This window comes from Chenopodium album, chromosome 11 (genome assembly GCF_948465745.1).
Source record: "Chenopodium album chromosome 11, dcCheAlbu1.1, whole genome shotgun sequence".
NCBI lineage: Eukaryota > Viridiplantae > Streptophyta > Magnoliopsida > Caryophyllales > Amaranthaceae > Chenopodium > Chenopodium album.
In genome coordinates, this window is record NC_137844.1 from 56,212,577 (window position 1) to 56,231,757 (window position 19,181).

Sequence of the window (19,181 nt, forward strand, 5' to 3'; positions counted from 1 at the left end):
GGTAATGGGAAATAATCTGGTGAAACGACATGATAGGTGAACACACAACGTGTGATTGTATATTGATTTATAGCTAAATATCAGGATTGCCTTTTCTGGTTTCGAGAAAGGGAAAAAAAATTGTCAGGTAGTTATTATGATTGAAGTTAATTAATGATGTCTGTTGACAGTTTTTAACGGTCTTATAGTTAAAATCAGTTAACTACTTCTGGAAATTCCGTTGGCGCGCTTAATAATTGATTACCGACCATTTAAACACAAAACTTGTGCGAAATGAGTTTTGTATATAGTTTATCATGCATGTAATGATTTAGATTTTTTATTTTTGATTTTTTGGTTTTATGAGCACACTAGATCAATTACAAATTCTTGTTTTAAAAATACTTATAATTAATTAGATTTTAAATAAATCAAGTCACTTTACACTCCACCAAGATCAAATCTTAATTAGGAATAATTGAGGAAGGATTGTGATTTTCTCTCTAATACAATGATATACTTGGTATATAGTTTAAGTGAACCCATAATAATGACAATTTATTGAGGAGAACGACATTAAAAGCTAATTGATGAGAATACCATGTCCATACACAAGTATATGCTTCTATGATTTTTTGGTTGGATAAATGAACTATGGTATATACGAGATAAGTAACGAGTCAAATCAAGTTCTACATAGTGTCAGTATGCGGCCTCTCTCTCACTGCTTTTGTATGAAATACATAGTTTGTATTAGATTTTCTAGCTATACAATACCCAAATGACAATAACAGAGCATGGTTACTTCTAGAGTATATTCTAAATTATATTAGTTATCAAAATATAATCAAGTATAATGCGATCAGATACATCTATGCACATTACAATATATGCATTGTTATAAGCGTAGTTTGATTTCATTAATCAAATACTCACAATAACAACCCAATCACAAGAGAATTTGCAATATTGTTTGATTGTGAGAATTGTTTTCAAGGGTCAAAATCAATATTATTAAAACAAATGATAAAGAAAAAACAACTTTTCTAAAACCATATAGGTACATATCAATGCCATACAATCATATATTTTACAAAATGATTGCCCCAAATAAAAATATCTTATTAGTTATTAGTATTTTAATCCCATGAAACATAATTAAACTATTAATCACAATATCTTCTTAAATTACCGCGTAAAATTTACGAGTTTTCAATGTAAAATTTACGAGTTTTCAATTTTATAAATGTTCAAAGGATTTGGGCTTAAGTGATGATGGGTAATTGTTGCTTGCATTTCTCTCCCAATAATGGACTTTCTTGCAAACTAAAGCACAATTTTATGTGAGGTGTGCATAGAATAGAAGAAAAGTCCATAGTCAACAGGGATATTTTTTAACCCATTTCATCATCATCTTTTCTAATTTTGACAAAATAAATTAATATCATAATTATATATTTTTTTTTACCATTTTTTACAATTTAAATAGCAAACGAAGAAAAGAAAAAGTAATTGAGGTTTTTTTTTGACAATAGTAGTAATTAAAAGTAGTAATTTCCAATTTTTTAAGATTTAAAAATCAGGGAAAAAAATGGAGAAAAAGCAAATGAAAAGATGAAACATTTACTTCACATACAATACTACAACAACAACAAAACAGCAAACAAAGAAAAAAAACACTTTAAAAATTAATTAAAAAAAGTCTTATATACAAATACATGCCCTCCATTTTCAACCTGCCTTTCCCCTTCCCTTCCCTTCTTCCTTTCTTCTCTTCTGTTCTCTTTCTTCTTCAATTTACCAGATTCCATTTTTTCTCTTTAATTGAATTTCACAGATTTTTAGCTTCAAAATCAATATTTTAAAATTAGTTCATGATTTGTAATTTATGATATTTAATTCAGTCTTTTTAAGACCAAAATTGGTTCTGGGTTTCTCTGAATTTTGATTCTCCATCTGGGGTTTTGGCAAGAACACCCTCACGGACCACTTTTCAGTGTTGTAGAGAATAAATTCTTTTTTTTTTTTCTGGAAAAAATTTAATCTTATTAATTTTAATTTGTGGGTTATTAAAAAAAAAAGCTTTCATTTGATTTTTATTTTTTGGAATTTAAAAAGTAAGGAAAAAAAAAAAGAGGAGGAGGATATGGGCAAGCAAGGACCTTGCTATCACTGTGGTGTTACAAGTGAGTTTTTGTTAATTGAATTTGTATTATTGAATAAATTGCCCATATTTTTCAATATATAAAAAAAAAAATTAATTAGAACTGCAGATTTTGCAGTTCTACCATTTTTTTTTTTTTTTTTTGGTTTTCTGGAATTTGACTTTTCTAGATTTATAAGTTTGAGGGAGCTAGTACTAAAACTGGGTTATTAAAATGAATGATGAATGTGTTTTGGGTTTAATTGCTGTGTGTTGTGTTTGTTTGTGAATTTTTAGATTGAAGGGTAACAGAATTGCAGGTTCCCTTAATCTGGGAAAAATTTGTGGGGTACCTTAAAATGAATGGGTTTTTATTTTTCTAGTTTTAGGATTACTTGCTGGTGTTTGACTCTTTTCTGGGTAAAAAAATTGCATCTCAAAAGTTTATATATACTGGAGTTTGAGTTGGGTTTTTTTGAAAATTTTGATTTTTTTATAAAACCCATTGAACCAATTCAATTCTTATTAGCATTTCCATAATGCTTCAATCTGAATTGAAGTTCATCCTATTGGGGTTGGTTCAATCCTCTTTTATCCGTGTCGCCACGCTTATTTGATTCATAATTGAAAGTTACAATTGGTGAATTCAATTGATGCTATTGCTAGTATTAGTGTTCTTCCAAAGTGAATTGTCAATTGGTATCAATCAGCTGTCTGCTCCTATATCTGGAGAGGGTCTATCAGCTGGTTTACAATCACCAATTTCGAGTAGTCTTGTTTAACTTGTTGATTGAGTGTCAATGGAACTAAAAAACTCTGCAAAACTCTTGTTTATATTTTCCATTGCCTCTACTTTTCTAAGAAGTAAAGGTTTTCACTGTCTTGTACACCAAAAGTCTTTATCTATCTACTACCCAGTCCTGCTCAAGGCAATGCCAAAGTTTTCTTAGAACACCAAGCTTCTTCTGGCTTGATCACAGACTTCACTATCTCGAGTCTAGTGTAAGAGTGAAATCAGAGCTCAGGATAGCTCAATCATCATTTGTTAAGCTGCTGTAAAAGTGTAATTGAAGCCATAAGACTCTGTTAGATGACTGAGAACTTCCACACTTGTTTTGGGGAAATGCATTTCATTCATCATTAGAAATGCATTTCATCTTTTTATTTGATTGTGAAGCTAGAAGTCAACTTAGGTATGCAAAGTGGCAAAACTTTTCAGGCATCTTCTATATGTCAAGTTCCCTTATGCCTAAAAGTCAGCTATAATGTGTTCTTTCATTAGTGCAACTTTAGTTGCTTGTGGCTTGCTCATGTTTGGAAGCTATGATCATTGCTTTTCAGTCACTATTAGTTAATCATGCAGTCATTTGAGCTTCCACTTCATACAGTTGTCTGATCAGACTGTTCACGAACTTCTCCTGACTTTTGAGGATGGAAGTCTCAACCCTTATGTATGGGTTGTTGTTGCAGGATTTCTGGCTTCTCACTTCTGCTTCTAGCTACTCCACATCCCCTCACCTTATCTTTGACTCCACTAATTCTGTGTCTCTTGAGCATATCCTTGTTATTGAAACCTTGTCACGCTTCCTTTTCCCTTTTGAGGTGTCCTGTCTTACAATTCTGCTAACTCAAAGTGCTGCATTCTGGTCTAATGCATTCAGCTCTTTCTGCAAGTTATATGTTATGCCAGACAGTTGTTGCTAGCCTGTTTGGTCAATGCAAACCTTATGACTTGATTTTCTAGCTCTTGCCTTTTCAATTTGAGAGTCTCAAAGTAGATTCTTGTTTATTGGTTTGCTTATTCAATAGAATGAACATTGCAAATGTTAAACTTATACATTTGCTTATTCAATACAATGAACATTGCAAATGTTAAACTTATACATCATTTCTAAATATTTTTTTTGTAAAAAAATATGTGCATGCTGGGTGTTGACATTTATGCAAAAGATCCTTTGGGTTGCATTTTCTTTGAGTTTGATATTAGAAATTTGATGCAAATTTTATTAAGTCTGTAGCTCTGAGATAATTGAATTTGGGAAGCACTCTGGTATATCAAGGCTGGAAGTTTATGACTTTGGAAACCTTCACCACCCCCCCCCCCCCCCTCTTAAGAATATTTGCCTGCAAAGAGTTCTTATTGCTGAACATTTGAAAGTGTTAGTTATTGCTGTAGGCTTCCATAAGCTCGATGTGCAAAATATTCTAAAGCGGCTCCTAAGCCATTCTTTTTATTGAAGCCCTTTGTTTATATAATGTTTTTTGACATCATTCTACTAATGCAGGCACCCCACTTTGGCGTAATGGCCCCCCCGAGAAGCCGGTGCTTTGCAATGCTTGTGGATCTCGATGGAGAACAAAGGGAACTCTTGCAAATTATACCCCTTTACATTCCAGAGTTGATCCTGACGAGTATGAGGATCATAGAGTGGGCAGAGTGAAGACCATGTCTCTTAAGAAAAGGGATGATAAGATAAGCAAAAGGAAATATAATTACGAAAATTCCGTTGATGGAGATTTTATCCCTGATTACAGCCAGGGATTTCAGAAGAATATTGATGAGGATACAAGTAATAGATCAAGTTCTGGCTCTGCCATATCGAATTCTGAAAGCTGTGCTCAGTTTGGCAGTGCGGAGGCTAGTGAATTGACAGGTCAGAGGCTAACCTGCACTCTAAAATTGACATGAGTGAAGGATGATGCTAGACAGTAGGTGTATCCATTGAACCCTTGTGTATCTAGGTTTAATTGGAGGGTTGCATTAGATGATACCTATTTTATTATCCAGCGAGCAATATGATTGTGAGTGGAAGTCCAGAGGCCATATCTGTGATGATTGTGGGTGGAAGTCCATGAGGCTATATCTGTGATTTGGGTGGGTTGGTGCTTAACATCATTCTCAATGTGCTACTTGCTAAAATGAACATCTAGAAGGAAATATTGGTACTTCATTGGTGCTGTACTCTGTAGGACTGGATTGTTCATATTTAGCATGTACAGTTTGCTGAGTTATCATATGTGAATCGCATGTAAATCACCATTCACCATTATAATATACATGAACTTGGAGGAAAAACAGCGTGATGTTCTGTTGTTGGACTATCAAGCTTTGCTGCTGATGAATTAACTGCTGGAATTGTTGTGAATAGAACACTTAACATGCTGTCCTTATATGATTTGTGTATTTTAGTCTTACTTTTGTCCTTTTCCAGGTCCAGCACAATCCATTGTGTGGGATGCGCTGGTTCCGTCAAGGAAAAGAACATGTGTAACCCGTGCAAAGCAATCTTCAGTAGAGAAGCTGACAAAGGACTTGTATACCATCTTACATGAACAACAGGCTTCTCACCCTTCAGTTTCCTCTGAGGATGACTTGCTCTATGAGAGTGAGGCCCCAATGGTATCAGTTGAAATAGGTCATGGAAGTGTACTTATTAGACACCCAAGCTCCATTGCACGAGACGAGGAATCCGAAGCTAGTTCCCTGTCAGTTGAAAACAAGCTTTGCAGAACAGATGAGGGCTACTCAAATCCTGCATCTATGCTGTTGTTTAATGACAGCAAGAGTGTGGGTAGCTCCTGCTTGGGGGTGGAAAAAGTTAAGAGGCTAAATGGCCACATTCTGCAGCTGGAGCAAGTTAAGAGGTAAACCTTATTCACATGAGTTACCTAGACATTGTCCTGAAGTGCGAATATAACTGACAGGATTTTCATCCTGTATGGTGCAAATAAGGCCTGAAGTGTATTCGTGTGATATTACATTATTACTTAACATGTGTTCAAGTTGTTAAGCTTTATCTATATCACGAATGAGATCAGTTATCAATTTGAAGGCTATCCTCAGCAAAACTCAGCTACAATATTCACAAAGAATATTTAAAAACAACTCACTTTAACTTTTCCACTGTTATTTGTTTTGCAGGGAAAAATACAATAATGAGAGCATCCAACTTCTGTGGAATCATGATTCTCTGCTGTGCGACATTGACTTGACTGTGAGTTTCATTCTTACATGTTACAGAATAATTACAGCTGATGCCCAATACTACTGTTAAAGCCGTAAAGGTGTTTATTCAATTTCCCCCCTGATTTTGTCTTTTAAACTTGCATCTTGGTTGAGAATTCTGCTCACAGAACAACTACTGAAATTCATTTATTTTATAGAACTCAACTCACTATTGTTGCCCATGAGGCCATGAATGCAATCAGTTGTGCTCGAGTGTGGGTTTGTTTGTATCATGTCTTCCTTTAAAGCCTGTTATTTTCTTTCTTTTCTCCTCTCAATTAAAAAAAAGAAGTTTTCTTTTCTTTATTCAAAACCTAGGTCGTGAAACTTTGTTGTTCCACATTACTCTGACATGTAAGCGATACAACTTTGAATGTTAAATGAGGATCATCCATGTTTTTCTGCAGGAAATTGTCAATCCTGATGTTTTTCGGGGTCACTTAACGGATAAGGAACAGCTGGATTTGCTCAAGTATCTGCCTACTGTCGATACCTCCTCTGTTTCTGATAGGTTAGTGTCATCCTTAATGATTTATGTATGTTGTTAAGAAAATCCAACACCTCTCAAATACTTCTCAACTTAATTTTTTTTTTTTATTTTTTTTTAATTTTTTTTTTTAAGTGTTTCATATGAAGATTCAAAGGCTTATTATTCCTTTTGTTGTTCATGCAGTCTTGGAAGCATATTTACCAGCACGCACTTCAAGGAGAATATATCTTCTTTTCAGAAGCTGCTTGCGGATGGAGTATTTGATACTTCCTTTTCAGGAATACAAACTGAGGATTGTAAGGTCCTTAAGAGATTAGCTTTGTCCAATATGACCAAGTGCAATTGGGTGGAGTATCGTAATTCACTCAAGGTTCGACCTGGTTTTCTCAATTTATCAGCTTTATCATCAAGCTTGCCACTTATTTCACACATCGACATGAATGGCCTACTCATCTGTTTGATTGCAGGATAAGAGAACTAAAGAGAGTACAGGAGAATCTGTCCGCATATCAGAAGCTAAATCCTGTTTTTCTGGTAACTTTGCCAATGCTAAGAGATCGCGGGAGAGCCAAACTCATCGCTGGCCAGGTTAGTCACTTTTCTTGCCTTTTCGAGTTAAAAATTAGGTCTTAACTCCCTGAATACTTTTGGTATCTTCATTCATTTTTAGATTTGCAGTTAGAGATTTTTGACCTTATTTGGTTTCTGACATTATTATTAAGAGATAACGAAGAAACATTGAAGTCTTAAATGTTTGGCTAACAATATAAATCAGAGATAGTATTCAAGATGAGATTTTGCAATGTACTACTGGTATCCAAGATGAAATTTTACAATGTACTATTGGAAAAAATTTCAAATACTTCATACGATTGAGATTGAAACAATGTCTATTGTTGTAAAAATCTTAATTTGACTTGTGAAGAAGACCTATACTTTTCTAAGAATTAAAACAATGTCTATTGTTGTAAAAATCTTAATTTGACCGATGATTTTTCGAGATGTCCTGATTACATTAATTTTGTCTAAAACAATACTCGTATCACAGTTGTAGGTAGTAATTCATAACTGATCTATTTTTAATCCCCACTTGCTGTTTATACTCAATTAAATCGCTTAAAGAATTGTCCTACTGCGGCTAGTCTTGATGAGATTACACTAAATTACTATATAGAAAAAGTGGATTGGTGTTTGTGACATCATGATGAATTTACAATTTGGCACCAAGGAAAGCGTTTAATCTCTAATATTGGTTCAGAATTATGGCAGCACAATTAGCAAGTAAAATGTCACTTTTCTCCATTTTGTGCCTTTTCTATTTTGATACTAAGCTGATAGTGCTATGTTTATCTTTCTCCAGAAACAAATGGTGCAGCGAAAATCCCCAAACGAGTGCTCCTGAAAGTTGATTGCAAAAGCAAGCAACCCTTACAATATGAAGGCTCGTGCCTCACTCCAGCTCCAAAGAACCTCTTCACCTTCCCAACCAATGGTAGCTCCCTCTTGCTTGATTCCTACCAATTCGAAGATGAAAGCTCTGATCAGGATCTGCTGCTCGATGTTCCATCCAATGGATCATACCCGCAAGCTGAGGCTGAGCTCCTCTGCCCTACCTCTAGTTTTGCATCTCAACAAGCCAGTAGTAGTTCTATGCCCATATCTCATTTCCGTCCTTGACAAATACCGAGCAACTGTTCCATCATCCATAGGCAGTGGACAATGCCATCCGAATCCTTAGAACAAATTTTCTTTGGATGCTGTTTAATAGTTTTGTTATGACCCCTCATCCCCCTCCCCCAAAGTGCCTATTTTGAACTTGGATAGGTAAGGGGAATATGTGGGTTTCTCTTTTTGTATAGGTTGATGATGAAAGCTTGTAGCATATATAGCCATAATGCAGAAGAGATGGTAAAGATTTCGGGTTACTGTATGCAGTTTAGTCCCTTATAAGCTAACATATGGCATCCTTTCGGGTAAACTGTATTGTGGGGGAAGTACATAGCATCCCGGTTAGTGAAGAAAACCAAAGTGAGTTTTCTTAGATGCCTGTAAACAAATGTCATCTTCATCCATATATTTGGATATATGGAGAGTTACTATAGTGAAAAGGCTTTGCATTTGTTTGGCTTTCTTAGATACAGGTTTACGTAGGAGGTAACCTGACTCCTCAGTTCATTTTAGTCGGGAGCCTTGACCAATCGGGTGTCAATTTCCGAGTGAAGTAATAGATAGATTGAGTCAGTTGTAACTAGCAATAGCAAAACTTGGTCAAATTTTCACTAGTTCTCACCAAATACATTTTTTTTTTTGTTTGAAGGTGTCTAGTGTTCAATCTTTATTATGTATGCTCCCCATGTTTTTGTCTCACTTTTCTTCCCCTTCCTTTACTCAAGTTTTGACCATCCTTGGGTTTGGCTTAGTATCAAAGTCCGGAGGCTCATTTATTGGGACATGCCCTTTTATATTTTTTTTAATCCTAGTATATTCAAATACTACTTAGGGCCTGTTTACTTCAACTTAATTTCAGTTTAGTTCAGTTCAGCTCCAATCAGTTCAGCTCAGCTCCTAATTTCCTTCTCTAAAAAACTATTCATTTCAGTTCAGTTCAGTTTAGCTCCAATCAGTTCAGTTCAGTTCAGTTTAATTCAGTACAATTCAGCTCAGTAAATGTGAATAGGCCCTTAGACTATTTCCTTTTCCCCCAATTTACTTGTCCTCCCCCCTTCTCAAAGTGCCTATCTTCTTAACTTGGGCTAGGAGGATTTGTGAGAGATTGCGGCCTGGTAGGGCCCTTCTCCTTATCAACTAAGAAAAAAAAAATTACTTGTCTTAGATTTATTAATATAGAAATATTACTCAAGTGTAAATAGTAGAGAGAAAAGATTCTGTAGATGAGCGTAAATAGTAGACTCAACTCTTAGTAAAAAAAGAGAATTTTTCCTTGAAACGATTAAGACAAATAAATCGAAACACCCACAAGACAAAAGTGTGGCAAATACATTAGGAGTTAGGACGGAGAGATATTGAATTTGTAAGAAAATGTGACCTAAAAATTATGAAAAAGTCGCATTAATGATGGAATCCCATAATTTTATCTTGTGATAACATGGAATGACTTGTTCTTATTTGTTACTTAGTCCAAATTTAGATAATTATAACATTTATTTCACAGAAAGGATAATTTGACCATGTAAGAGAAGTAAAGAAGCTTCTGAAAGCAACTACTAAATGTTGCAAAGACTAGTAATCCTTGAGTAAAACATTAATTGGCTTCAATCTCTTGTCTAAACTAGTGGAAACAAAAGTTGAAGCAATACACAAGAAACATCATTTTCTTATCACAAGAAATAAGTGGACATAGATTTTACATATTTACATATCAGAAACACTTTAATTCAAGTAACAAAATATTTACATCTCCAAAGCCTACACTAATACAAGATTATAAGATACTAAAGTTACCAACTTTATGGATCAAAAACTTCCTTGTAGTTCCTAGATAAGTATTTTCAAGATATCATCTTCAATCTTCATCACTACTTCAAACTACTCATCCTCCACCTCCGGAAGAAATCTCGATCGAGGAAATGTCATTCCATGTCGCTTAGCAGTCTCCAAAATGTCAACCTCACCCTCATCATTGGAACACTTATCACTCACAAGCATTCTCAAAACATCCAAAATGCATCTCATTGCTTCTTCTTCACCACCCTTGGATTTCTCATCTCTATTTCCCTCTACACTAGCCTCTTTCGAATCCCTTTCCACATTACTATTTTCAACCACTACATTTTCATTCGCCTCCCCATTTCCCTCACCACAAACTTCTTCTTCTTTATCATCCTTGGACTCCCCATCCTTCTCTCCCTCTAAATTTGCTTCATTCGAACCGCCTTTCACATCTACATTCCCAATTAAATCCTCATTTCCCTCACCACAAACTTCTTCTTGATCACCCTTGGACTCCCCATCCTTCTCTCCTTCTAAATTTGCTTCCTTTGAACCGCCTTTCATATCTTCATTCCCAATCAAATCTCCAGTTCCCTCACCCCAAACTAACCCAAACATCGAACGAGGCAACTCCCTCTTCCCTTGCCTCGTTACATCCTCCACTTCCTCCTCCCTCATCTTCACACCATCTCCCTGCTTCTCACCATCCTCTACTTTCCCATTACCTTGCCCGTGATCACCGCCTTCCTTATCGACTATCCCCACAATTTCTCCCTCTTCCTCAACATTGGTCACCTCAGTTTCCATATCAAATTCCAGCTTCTTCTTTACTCCACTCCCTGCCCTCTCCTCACCATCAACATGAACATCATCATCCAATTTCTCAGTACATACCGCACTTTCCGGAACAACGGGCCGTAAAGAGATCACCTTCTCCACCTTCAAATCACCACTAAACACAACTACTTCATCCCCATCATTTTCCCCTTCAATCACCATTTTCCCACTACAATGAACCAATGGACTAACCTTATATTTCTTCAATTGAGGCTCAATTTCACTCTCTCTTCCCTTCAATTGCGCCTCAATTTCTTTCTCTCCCCCACAAACCCCCTCCAATTTCGTCCCCGATGTTTCCCCCTTTCTCTCTCCTCGAAACCCTAGATTTTTTGGCATCCCAGGATTCGCAACACCAGCCGCTAATTCACCACCACCCTTCATCCCGGAATCATCTGCACCGTCCAATTTCCGGAGATTTACACCGGAACTCTCCACCGCCGGTGACTCATCTTCGTCGGGAAATGTTTCGTCTTCTCGAGCAAATTTGGCGTGAGAGAGAAGTTCCTCTTGGGAAGATGAATACCGACAATTTTCGGTGATAAAAGCTAAAGGGTCTTGCTCTTCATCCGCCATTGATGAAGCTCTGAGCTCTGAAGAGAGAGAAAATTTTCGAATTTTTGTGTTTTGGAAGAGAGAGAAAATCGGTCGTTAGGGTTTCAATTGTAGTGAGCTAATTTTCCCGCGCTTCCATAAAAGAGACGATATGCGGGTCCCTTCAATTTTCGTTTCGTTGGGCAGTTTTTAACTTCCGGTTTAATTGGTTTGGGCCATTTTATTTTATGGATCAATGAAGGTAGCCCAATGAAGTCACAAATGGTAAAAAAGCATAGAGGAAAAGTAAACTTTAGAATTCGTTTGGAATTGTTGTGGTAATCTATTTTTTGTTTTTGTTTTTTTAATCATATGATGTATATAGTGAGTTAAAAATTGGTCAAATTGATAATTTTGAAAATCGACAATAAAAAAGTTAAAACACCCTTATCTTGTATTTTGTTTTAAAATCAGAAAAATTTAATTGATAAGATTAAGGTGATGTTTAGTTCAACAACTTTATCATTTTAAGTGTGATCTTAATCGTAAATATCTTTAACGAAAAAAAATTATGAAATTTATTTATCTATTTGAAAGATACCCAATTTTATATTTACTTTCCTAAGAAAAATAAGTTCAAATTACATTAATTAAGCAAAAATAAGGTGAACTTAATATTTTTTCCAAATAGAATTCAATATATAGACTACTTGTTTAACAAAAATAATAATTTTATGTACTAATATGTATTACAAGAATTTACAATGTGTTTTTTTTCAATGTGTTTTTTGTTAATGATAATAACATTGAAAATTTATTCAATTTATTTTAATTTTCTCATTATCTTGCAGAAAACACCAAGGAAAGAAATGAATTTGCTTAGCGTCTTGCGGTTTTGGGTAAGGATATGGTTGTGGGTTACCTGACTCACTTTCTTATCAGGCGTTGCAGCCGCAGCACACTGCTAGCTTTTATGATTTTTTTCTCTTTGTATGGCTAGTTCTTTTGGTATCTATTTGTATTCAAGATATTAAAGTAATTTGGTGGTGTAACTCGGGTAGTATTTCGGATCTGGTTGTTGCTATTTTTTTTGTCAGCATCAAATTTTATTTTATGAATATGATGTTTGTCCTAAATAACTTACTCGTTTACCCTTTTAATCTAATTTCTACTCTGTGCTAAAAAAGTGAAGTATTTATTTGATTTTTACTTTTTGTTTATGTTTCAATAAGTGAAATGCTAAACATCGCCCCTATTTTACATATTAACGCCCATATTTTGACTTAAACATACCATTTTGCCCCTCTCCTTCTTACCCTCATCCATTCATTGAAAGTGGCTTATGACTGTTATGAGTTTTCTCCTCCATTGAAACATCCTTCATGTGAGTGTAGTATTGATTATCACCAAACATTGCAAATCCTAAAATTGGACACACAATCAATCCAATACACTAATTCGTACCAAATTCAATTTTCTTGTAAAAAAAAAAAAACAAAAAATTAAAAATAATTTAATTGATTTTAAAATTACCAATACTTTACAGAAATATCACAAAACTGAAAACAAAATTGAGAAAATTAGTCAATTAATTATTAGTAAATAAAAGTCAATCCTAAATAAATTATACATGAAATTTCTCGAAAAAAGAAATCAATAAAACCAATTACATCAAGAAGCTAAAATTAGTTTACTTAGAAGAGTGAAAAACTACGGAATATTACTCATCACCTCTCCCAAAAAATATGACGTAACCCACAGGTTACGGTAAATTTGAGCATTTCCTTTATTTGTGCATTTCATATGGTAGTGGGTCTGGTGGCTAGTGAAGATATGATGCTGGCGGTGGGGTTAGTGGTTGGTGGGGGAGATGGTGGTGCTTCAATGTTGGAGAAAGCTTTGAAGTTGCTTCAAAGCTGATAAGCCATGTTTTAGTGGGGAGGGAAGTGGTTCAATGAATGAGACATGAGAGTGAAAGGGAGAAGGGTGGTCTGTTAATGACAAAATGCGGGCGTTAGTATGTTAAATGAGGACGACGTTTAACATAACAATCATTGGCTACATTGTACTAAATCAATTTTAGTTGTCGTAAATTGAATTATAATCCCTTTCATTGCTTCATTGTAAATTTGTTATAAAGTTCATCAATTTATTAAATAAATATTTTTTTTCATTTGATTTAATTTTTGAAGAAACTAATTGAATTTTGTTTTTAGTTCTTTCACTATTTTAATTTCCAAGGGAAAAAAAAATATTTGCAAGTTGTAGGTATAAGGAAGAGAGTAGTAGTGGAGAGAGTGGTAAGAAGGGATGAGGGGAAGGAAAGGGAGATACTTGATATTTTGTAGTGATTGGTTTGGGTGTTTGTCATCGTGAATGAAAAAATTAATTGTGAAAGGAGATAAAGAGGGGATGCCTGTCATGTAATGACTACTTTGCCATAGCCACGCATTGTGTGCCACTCAACAAGTGTTGTTGCTAAAGATTGAGTTGAAAGACCAGAGAATTCGAGTATTAGAAAATGCTGAAATTTAATCTTAACTTGAATGTACAATTGATCGTTGATTCCTATTTATAGCCACCATCCTACTTCAGTAATCTTTCTAGAAAGGTCTCTAACCTTATCAAATGGAGAGTTATAAACTACAAGACTTACATATATTTGTAGATCATTATGCATGTAAACATTTTTAGCATGTACAACATGTTCTATGAGCATTCTAGAGTCAAAGATGCTGAAAACTCTATCTTCCAAGATGCATCTGGAACATTATTCTAGAACCTGTTTTAGAAAGCATCAAACCACTTGCTGCACCAACTAAGGTTCAGGGCCGTAGCAAGGGCAGGGCAGCTGGGGCGGCTGCCCTGGGCCCCTTGTTTAAAAGCCCAACTTCAATACAATACAATATAAGGCCCCAAAATATATACTTTGTACTAAATTTTTTTTTGAGGAAACTTCGTACTCTATAATACTACATTACTACGTACATGTTCATATAAATTAAAAAAAAAATTAAATTAATTAAATTAAATTAAAAAAAAAATTAAAAAAAAAAAAAACAAGAAGTGTGTACAGTACAACATTATAGTACTATATAATTCCAGAATATCAAATGGCATTTTTGGTCAACTTCCTTCTTCCCTAATTTTTTACCCAAATTAATTCACTTTCCTTAGTGAATTTGATTAGCCAAAAAAATGTCATTAATTAATGTATCAAATTTTTTGGTAATTTTATTTTCAATGTATCTCATTACAATTTTCAGGCAGTAAAATTTCTTCGTGTTTGCATACCCAAATTTTTAAAATTTTATATCAGTATATGTGAATTAGGGCCCAATTCATGTTTTTGCCCCAGGCCACCGAAATCTCAGAAACGGCCCTGCTAAGGTTTCAAAACCTTATTTTTAGAAATTTGTCCAAGCCATCATCTTCATTAGGATGAGATATTTAGGACCCCAAGTATCGGCTCAATCCGAACGCATTTAGACCTTTCATATGGCCCATTATGTAACCACAATTTGTGTGTTTGCTAGAAATATACCATATTCCAACATAATGTTATATAGAGGTAAGATTGCTCCTAGTAACCCCCGCAAACCCTCTAGGCCACAATGCACCATGCCTTTGCATCCCATGGTGTGAGGCGAGAGACGACCCATGACGTTAAGGGGTTAAAGAATAATAAAAATAGGAGAAGGTAGGGTACAATATTCAATATATGTTATGTGATAACACATGTTATTATTAATATTTATTAAGAATACTTAAGGAAGGATTAAGGAAGATAATACTCCAAAGATTTGGAATACGTAGATGCTCATACATACTACAATTTAGCATGGTTAATGTTGGGGGGGGGGGGGGTGAGACGTATCAAGGCCAAGGATTCGAGGAGGGATGGAAGAGTTTAGAGTTGTATGGAGGAGACTTTGAAAGCAATGTATGAGGTTTTTTCATGATCAATTAAGTGTTGAGTATCGGGAATAGGTAGGATGATAGTTCCATTGCTCTTTAGCCGAATTAGATTGCTTGGAAGAACGCAATGCCTAAGTCTTTGATGAGTTAAACTGACAATACAAAACGACAGGTAGATATAAACAAGATTATAGCTTGTAAAAATTTGGCCAAAAACAAGCAATATATTTATCATAACTCATCTAATAGAAATGTCAGTTTTTCTTTAAAGCAAAGCATATCTAGTCAGTAATTTTGATGGCATAAAAGAGTTAACAATGCCAATATTTATGAGCTTATTAGAATTAAGACATGTTTTCCTAAAGTTGAATAAAGAGAATCACATTAGAATTATTCCACAGATAGCCTAAATAGGTGAAAGCATGATGATCAAATAAGAAGGAAATCAGATAATGCAACCATATTATTACTGAGCTTAGATCATGTAATAAGTATATATGTATTCAAACCTTAGTTCAGACACAACTGACAAATTCATCATCATATGAGGCATCAAACAACAACACCATGATTAAGAAGAAGAAAAGGAACACGACTGCTCAGGTTAGGTTTTAAGTGGATTGTGGGTTACGTTTTTTGGATGATGGTTATTATTTTTGTAATTGAGAGAATATGAGAAATTTTGCCGTGCCTTTCACATTGATTATATATACAAAGTATACTAGGGTTAGGGCTAAGGCTATATTAGTAAAATACAAACTAAATATATACAAGATTATTTACATAATCTAACACACCCCTGCAGTCGAAACGGGAGGACCGCAGACGCTGAGACTGTCCCGAAAATCATCAAATAAAACCTTAGGCAGACCTTTCGTAAAAATGTCTGCAATCTGGTAACAGAAAGGCACATGAAGAACACGAACTTCGCCCCGTTGAACCTTCTCGCGAACGAAGTGTATGTCCATCTCAATATGTTTAGTGCACTGATGTTGTACTGGATTACTAGAGAGGTAAATGGCAGTGAAATTATCGCAATAAACCAATGTTGCTTTAGAAATAGGCAGTCGGAGCTCAAGCAACAGATTACGAACCCAACAGGATTCAGAAACAACATTTGCAACGCCTCTGTACTCTGCTTCAGCGCTAGACTTAGACAAAGTAGGCTGGCGTTTGGAAGACCAAGAGATCAGATTATCACCAAGAAAAACACAGTACCTTGATATAGAACGACGAGTGTCCGGACACCCACCCCAATCGACATCTGTGTATGAGAGAAGAGAAGAAACCGATGTCTTATAAAGATGCAACCCAAAATCAGCCGTACCTTGGATGTAATGAAGGATGCGTTTTAACGCATTCATGTGTTCCACATGAGGAGTGTGCATAAACAAACAAACCTTTTGCACCGCATAGGATATATCTGGGTGAGTAAAGGTCAAGTACTGCAAAGCACCACATAGACGACGATAAGTCGTCGGATCATCATACGGACCACCAGAATCGGCACTTAGTTTGCCTTTGGAGTCGACCGGAGTAGAGGACGGTTTACAGTTAGCCATGCCTGCTTTTTGAATAATTTCCTGGGCATATTTCTTTTGAGACAAAAATAAGTAACTTTTGCCTCGTGAGACAGCATTTCCCAAAAAAAATAACTCAATTTACCCAGATCTTTCATCGCAAATTTAGAGCTAAGTTAAGATATCACATAACAACGAAGAGACTCTGAAGAAGCAGTTAGAACAATATCATCAACATAAAGGAGAATGTAAGCAGTGTCGTTACCATGGCGATAAATGAACAGTGAGTTGTCAGATTTGCTGTTTGCAAAACCAATAGTAGCTAGAAAGTCTGCAAATCGCTGATACCAAGCCCGTGGAGCCTGTTTCAAACCATATAATGACTTACGCAGAAGACATACATGATCAGGTCGAGAAGGATCCTTAAATCCCAAAGATTGATACATGTACATAGTTTCATTTAGATTGCCATGTAAGAAAGCATTCTTCACATCTAGTTGATGGATAGGCCATGACTTAGACAATGCAATGCTGAGAACCACCCGAATGGTTGCTGGTTTAACCACCGGACTAAAAGTTTCATCACAATCAATGCCCTCCCTCTGAGTTTTACCATCACCAACCAAACGAGCTTTATATCTCTCAAAGGAGCCATCAGATTTCGTTTTATGCCGAAAAATCCACAAAGAGCGAATAATATCCACATTATTCGGTCGGTGGCAGCCCCGATTTATACCCCCGATGGTTTGAAGGATACCCTAGAAAAACACAAGGAGTAGACCGAGTTTGAAGTTTGTGTATCTTAGAAGGGGGAGAGAGAGGAAAACACAAACAACCAAATACTCTAAGATGAGAATAGTCGGGATTCTTTTGATAAAGAATTTGAGTCGGTGATTTATAGCCAAGAATTTTTGTAACACCCCCAAATCTCCCTCTACGGAAATACTAGTATAATACGTATAATTATACCGTAGAGATAGACTTAGGCGTATTACCGCCGCGTGATTACGCAAGGCTACTCAACTTACTAACAAAACCATACTTTGCAGCGGAAACTTCAAAACTCTCCTTTATTAATAATAACTATGAATAGAAACCAATGTTATGAGTACTCAAAAATAGATACAAAGACCACGATTCCTAACTTAGTGAAACCGAATCCCGGGACTCCAATGCATCAATTTATTCACTCCACCTGAAATAACACTGTTTACCATTACGGTAAACAGGGCGAACCAAAACAAATAAGAAGTACGGGTTAGCAAATATGCTAAGTACGGTAAGTGCAAGATATTTAAATTCAATTTATTTGCAAACATGCTTTTGAAATCAATTCCAATAATTATTCCAATAATTCCAAACTCATGATTCAAAACCAATTCTCAATATTCAAATCCCAATAATCAATAAAACCAATTCCAATTATTTTAAAACCAATTAAACCAATTTAACCAATTCCTCTCCCAAGTGTGCACACCTCCCAAGCTAGTCTCCTTATGTTACAAGGCTATTCTTGAGGAAAGACCCGGTCATACAAAGTCCAAGGCTTTATCAATAAACCAAATCCGCATAGTGGGATTACTAACATGCTTATAAAGAATAAATAATAAATTTAATTCAATGATTAAATAAATCCTCTTTAAATCCAATAATTCCAACCTTTAATAATAATAATAATTCAAACTCCCTTTTTTTTTTATAAAAATCCAACAAGCTTTCAAAACCAATCCTTTTTAAACATGAATAATAAATTAATTAATCAAAACATGTTATAAAAAATCAATACTCCAATTTAATTATTAAAACCAATCTTTTAAACATACTTTTATTTCATAAACCATAATTTTCAAGTCAATTTAATTCAATCACCATAAAATCATTCAAACATGCTCATTCAAATCGATCACTTTCAAGGTATCTAGCCACCTAACGTACCTTGATCCTTGCTTAACCAAAAATACTTCAAAAGAACTCTCAAGTAGCTTGATCAAAAACACCCTACAAATAAATATAACCTTAATTAATATAAGGTTAACAAATAATCACAACAATGAAATTAAAAACCCCCAACTATATGTACATGAACCTTTTAAATTAATTTTCATAAACATCATTAAAAATCTAATTTATATAATTAAAACTACTCATAATAATTTTTATAAATCCCCCATAATAATAATAATAATAATTGAATAAAAGAAGAGAAAGAGAAAAGATAAGAAACCAAGGAAAAGAGAAGAATTGGATTTTCGTTGGAAAGAATAGACAGAACTTGCAGAGGCTATAACTCCTTCGATATAACTC

The 19,181-nt window shown here is 35.0% G+C and overlaps 1 protein-coding gene across 1 annotated transcript; it reads left to right on the plus strand.

Annotated features, from left to right (window-relative positions):
• The first annotated feature begins 1,696 nt into the window (after positions 1-1,696).
• On the plus strand, positions 1,697-8,934 carry LOC145567849 (GATA transcription factor 26-like). The gene is made up of 8 exons (XM_081627254.1): positions 1,697-2,165; positions 4,408-4,776; positions 5,335-5,767; positions 6,045-6,117; positions 6,536-6,639; positions 6,802-6,988; positions 7,086-7,206; positions 7,979-8,934. The coding sequence occupies exons 1-8, from the start codon at positions 2,126-2,128 to the stop codon at positions 8,293-8,295; spliced, it is 1,644 nt and encodes a 547-aa protein (XP_081483380.1). The 5' UTR covers positions 1,697-2,125; the 3' UTR covers positions 8,296-8,934.
• The last annotated feature ends 10,247 nt before the right edge of the window (positions 8,935-19,181 follow it).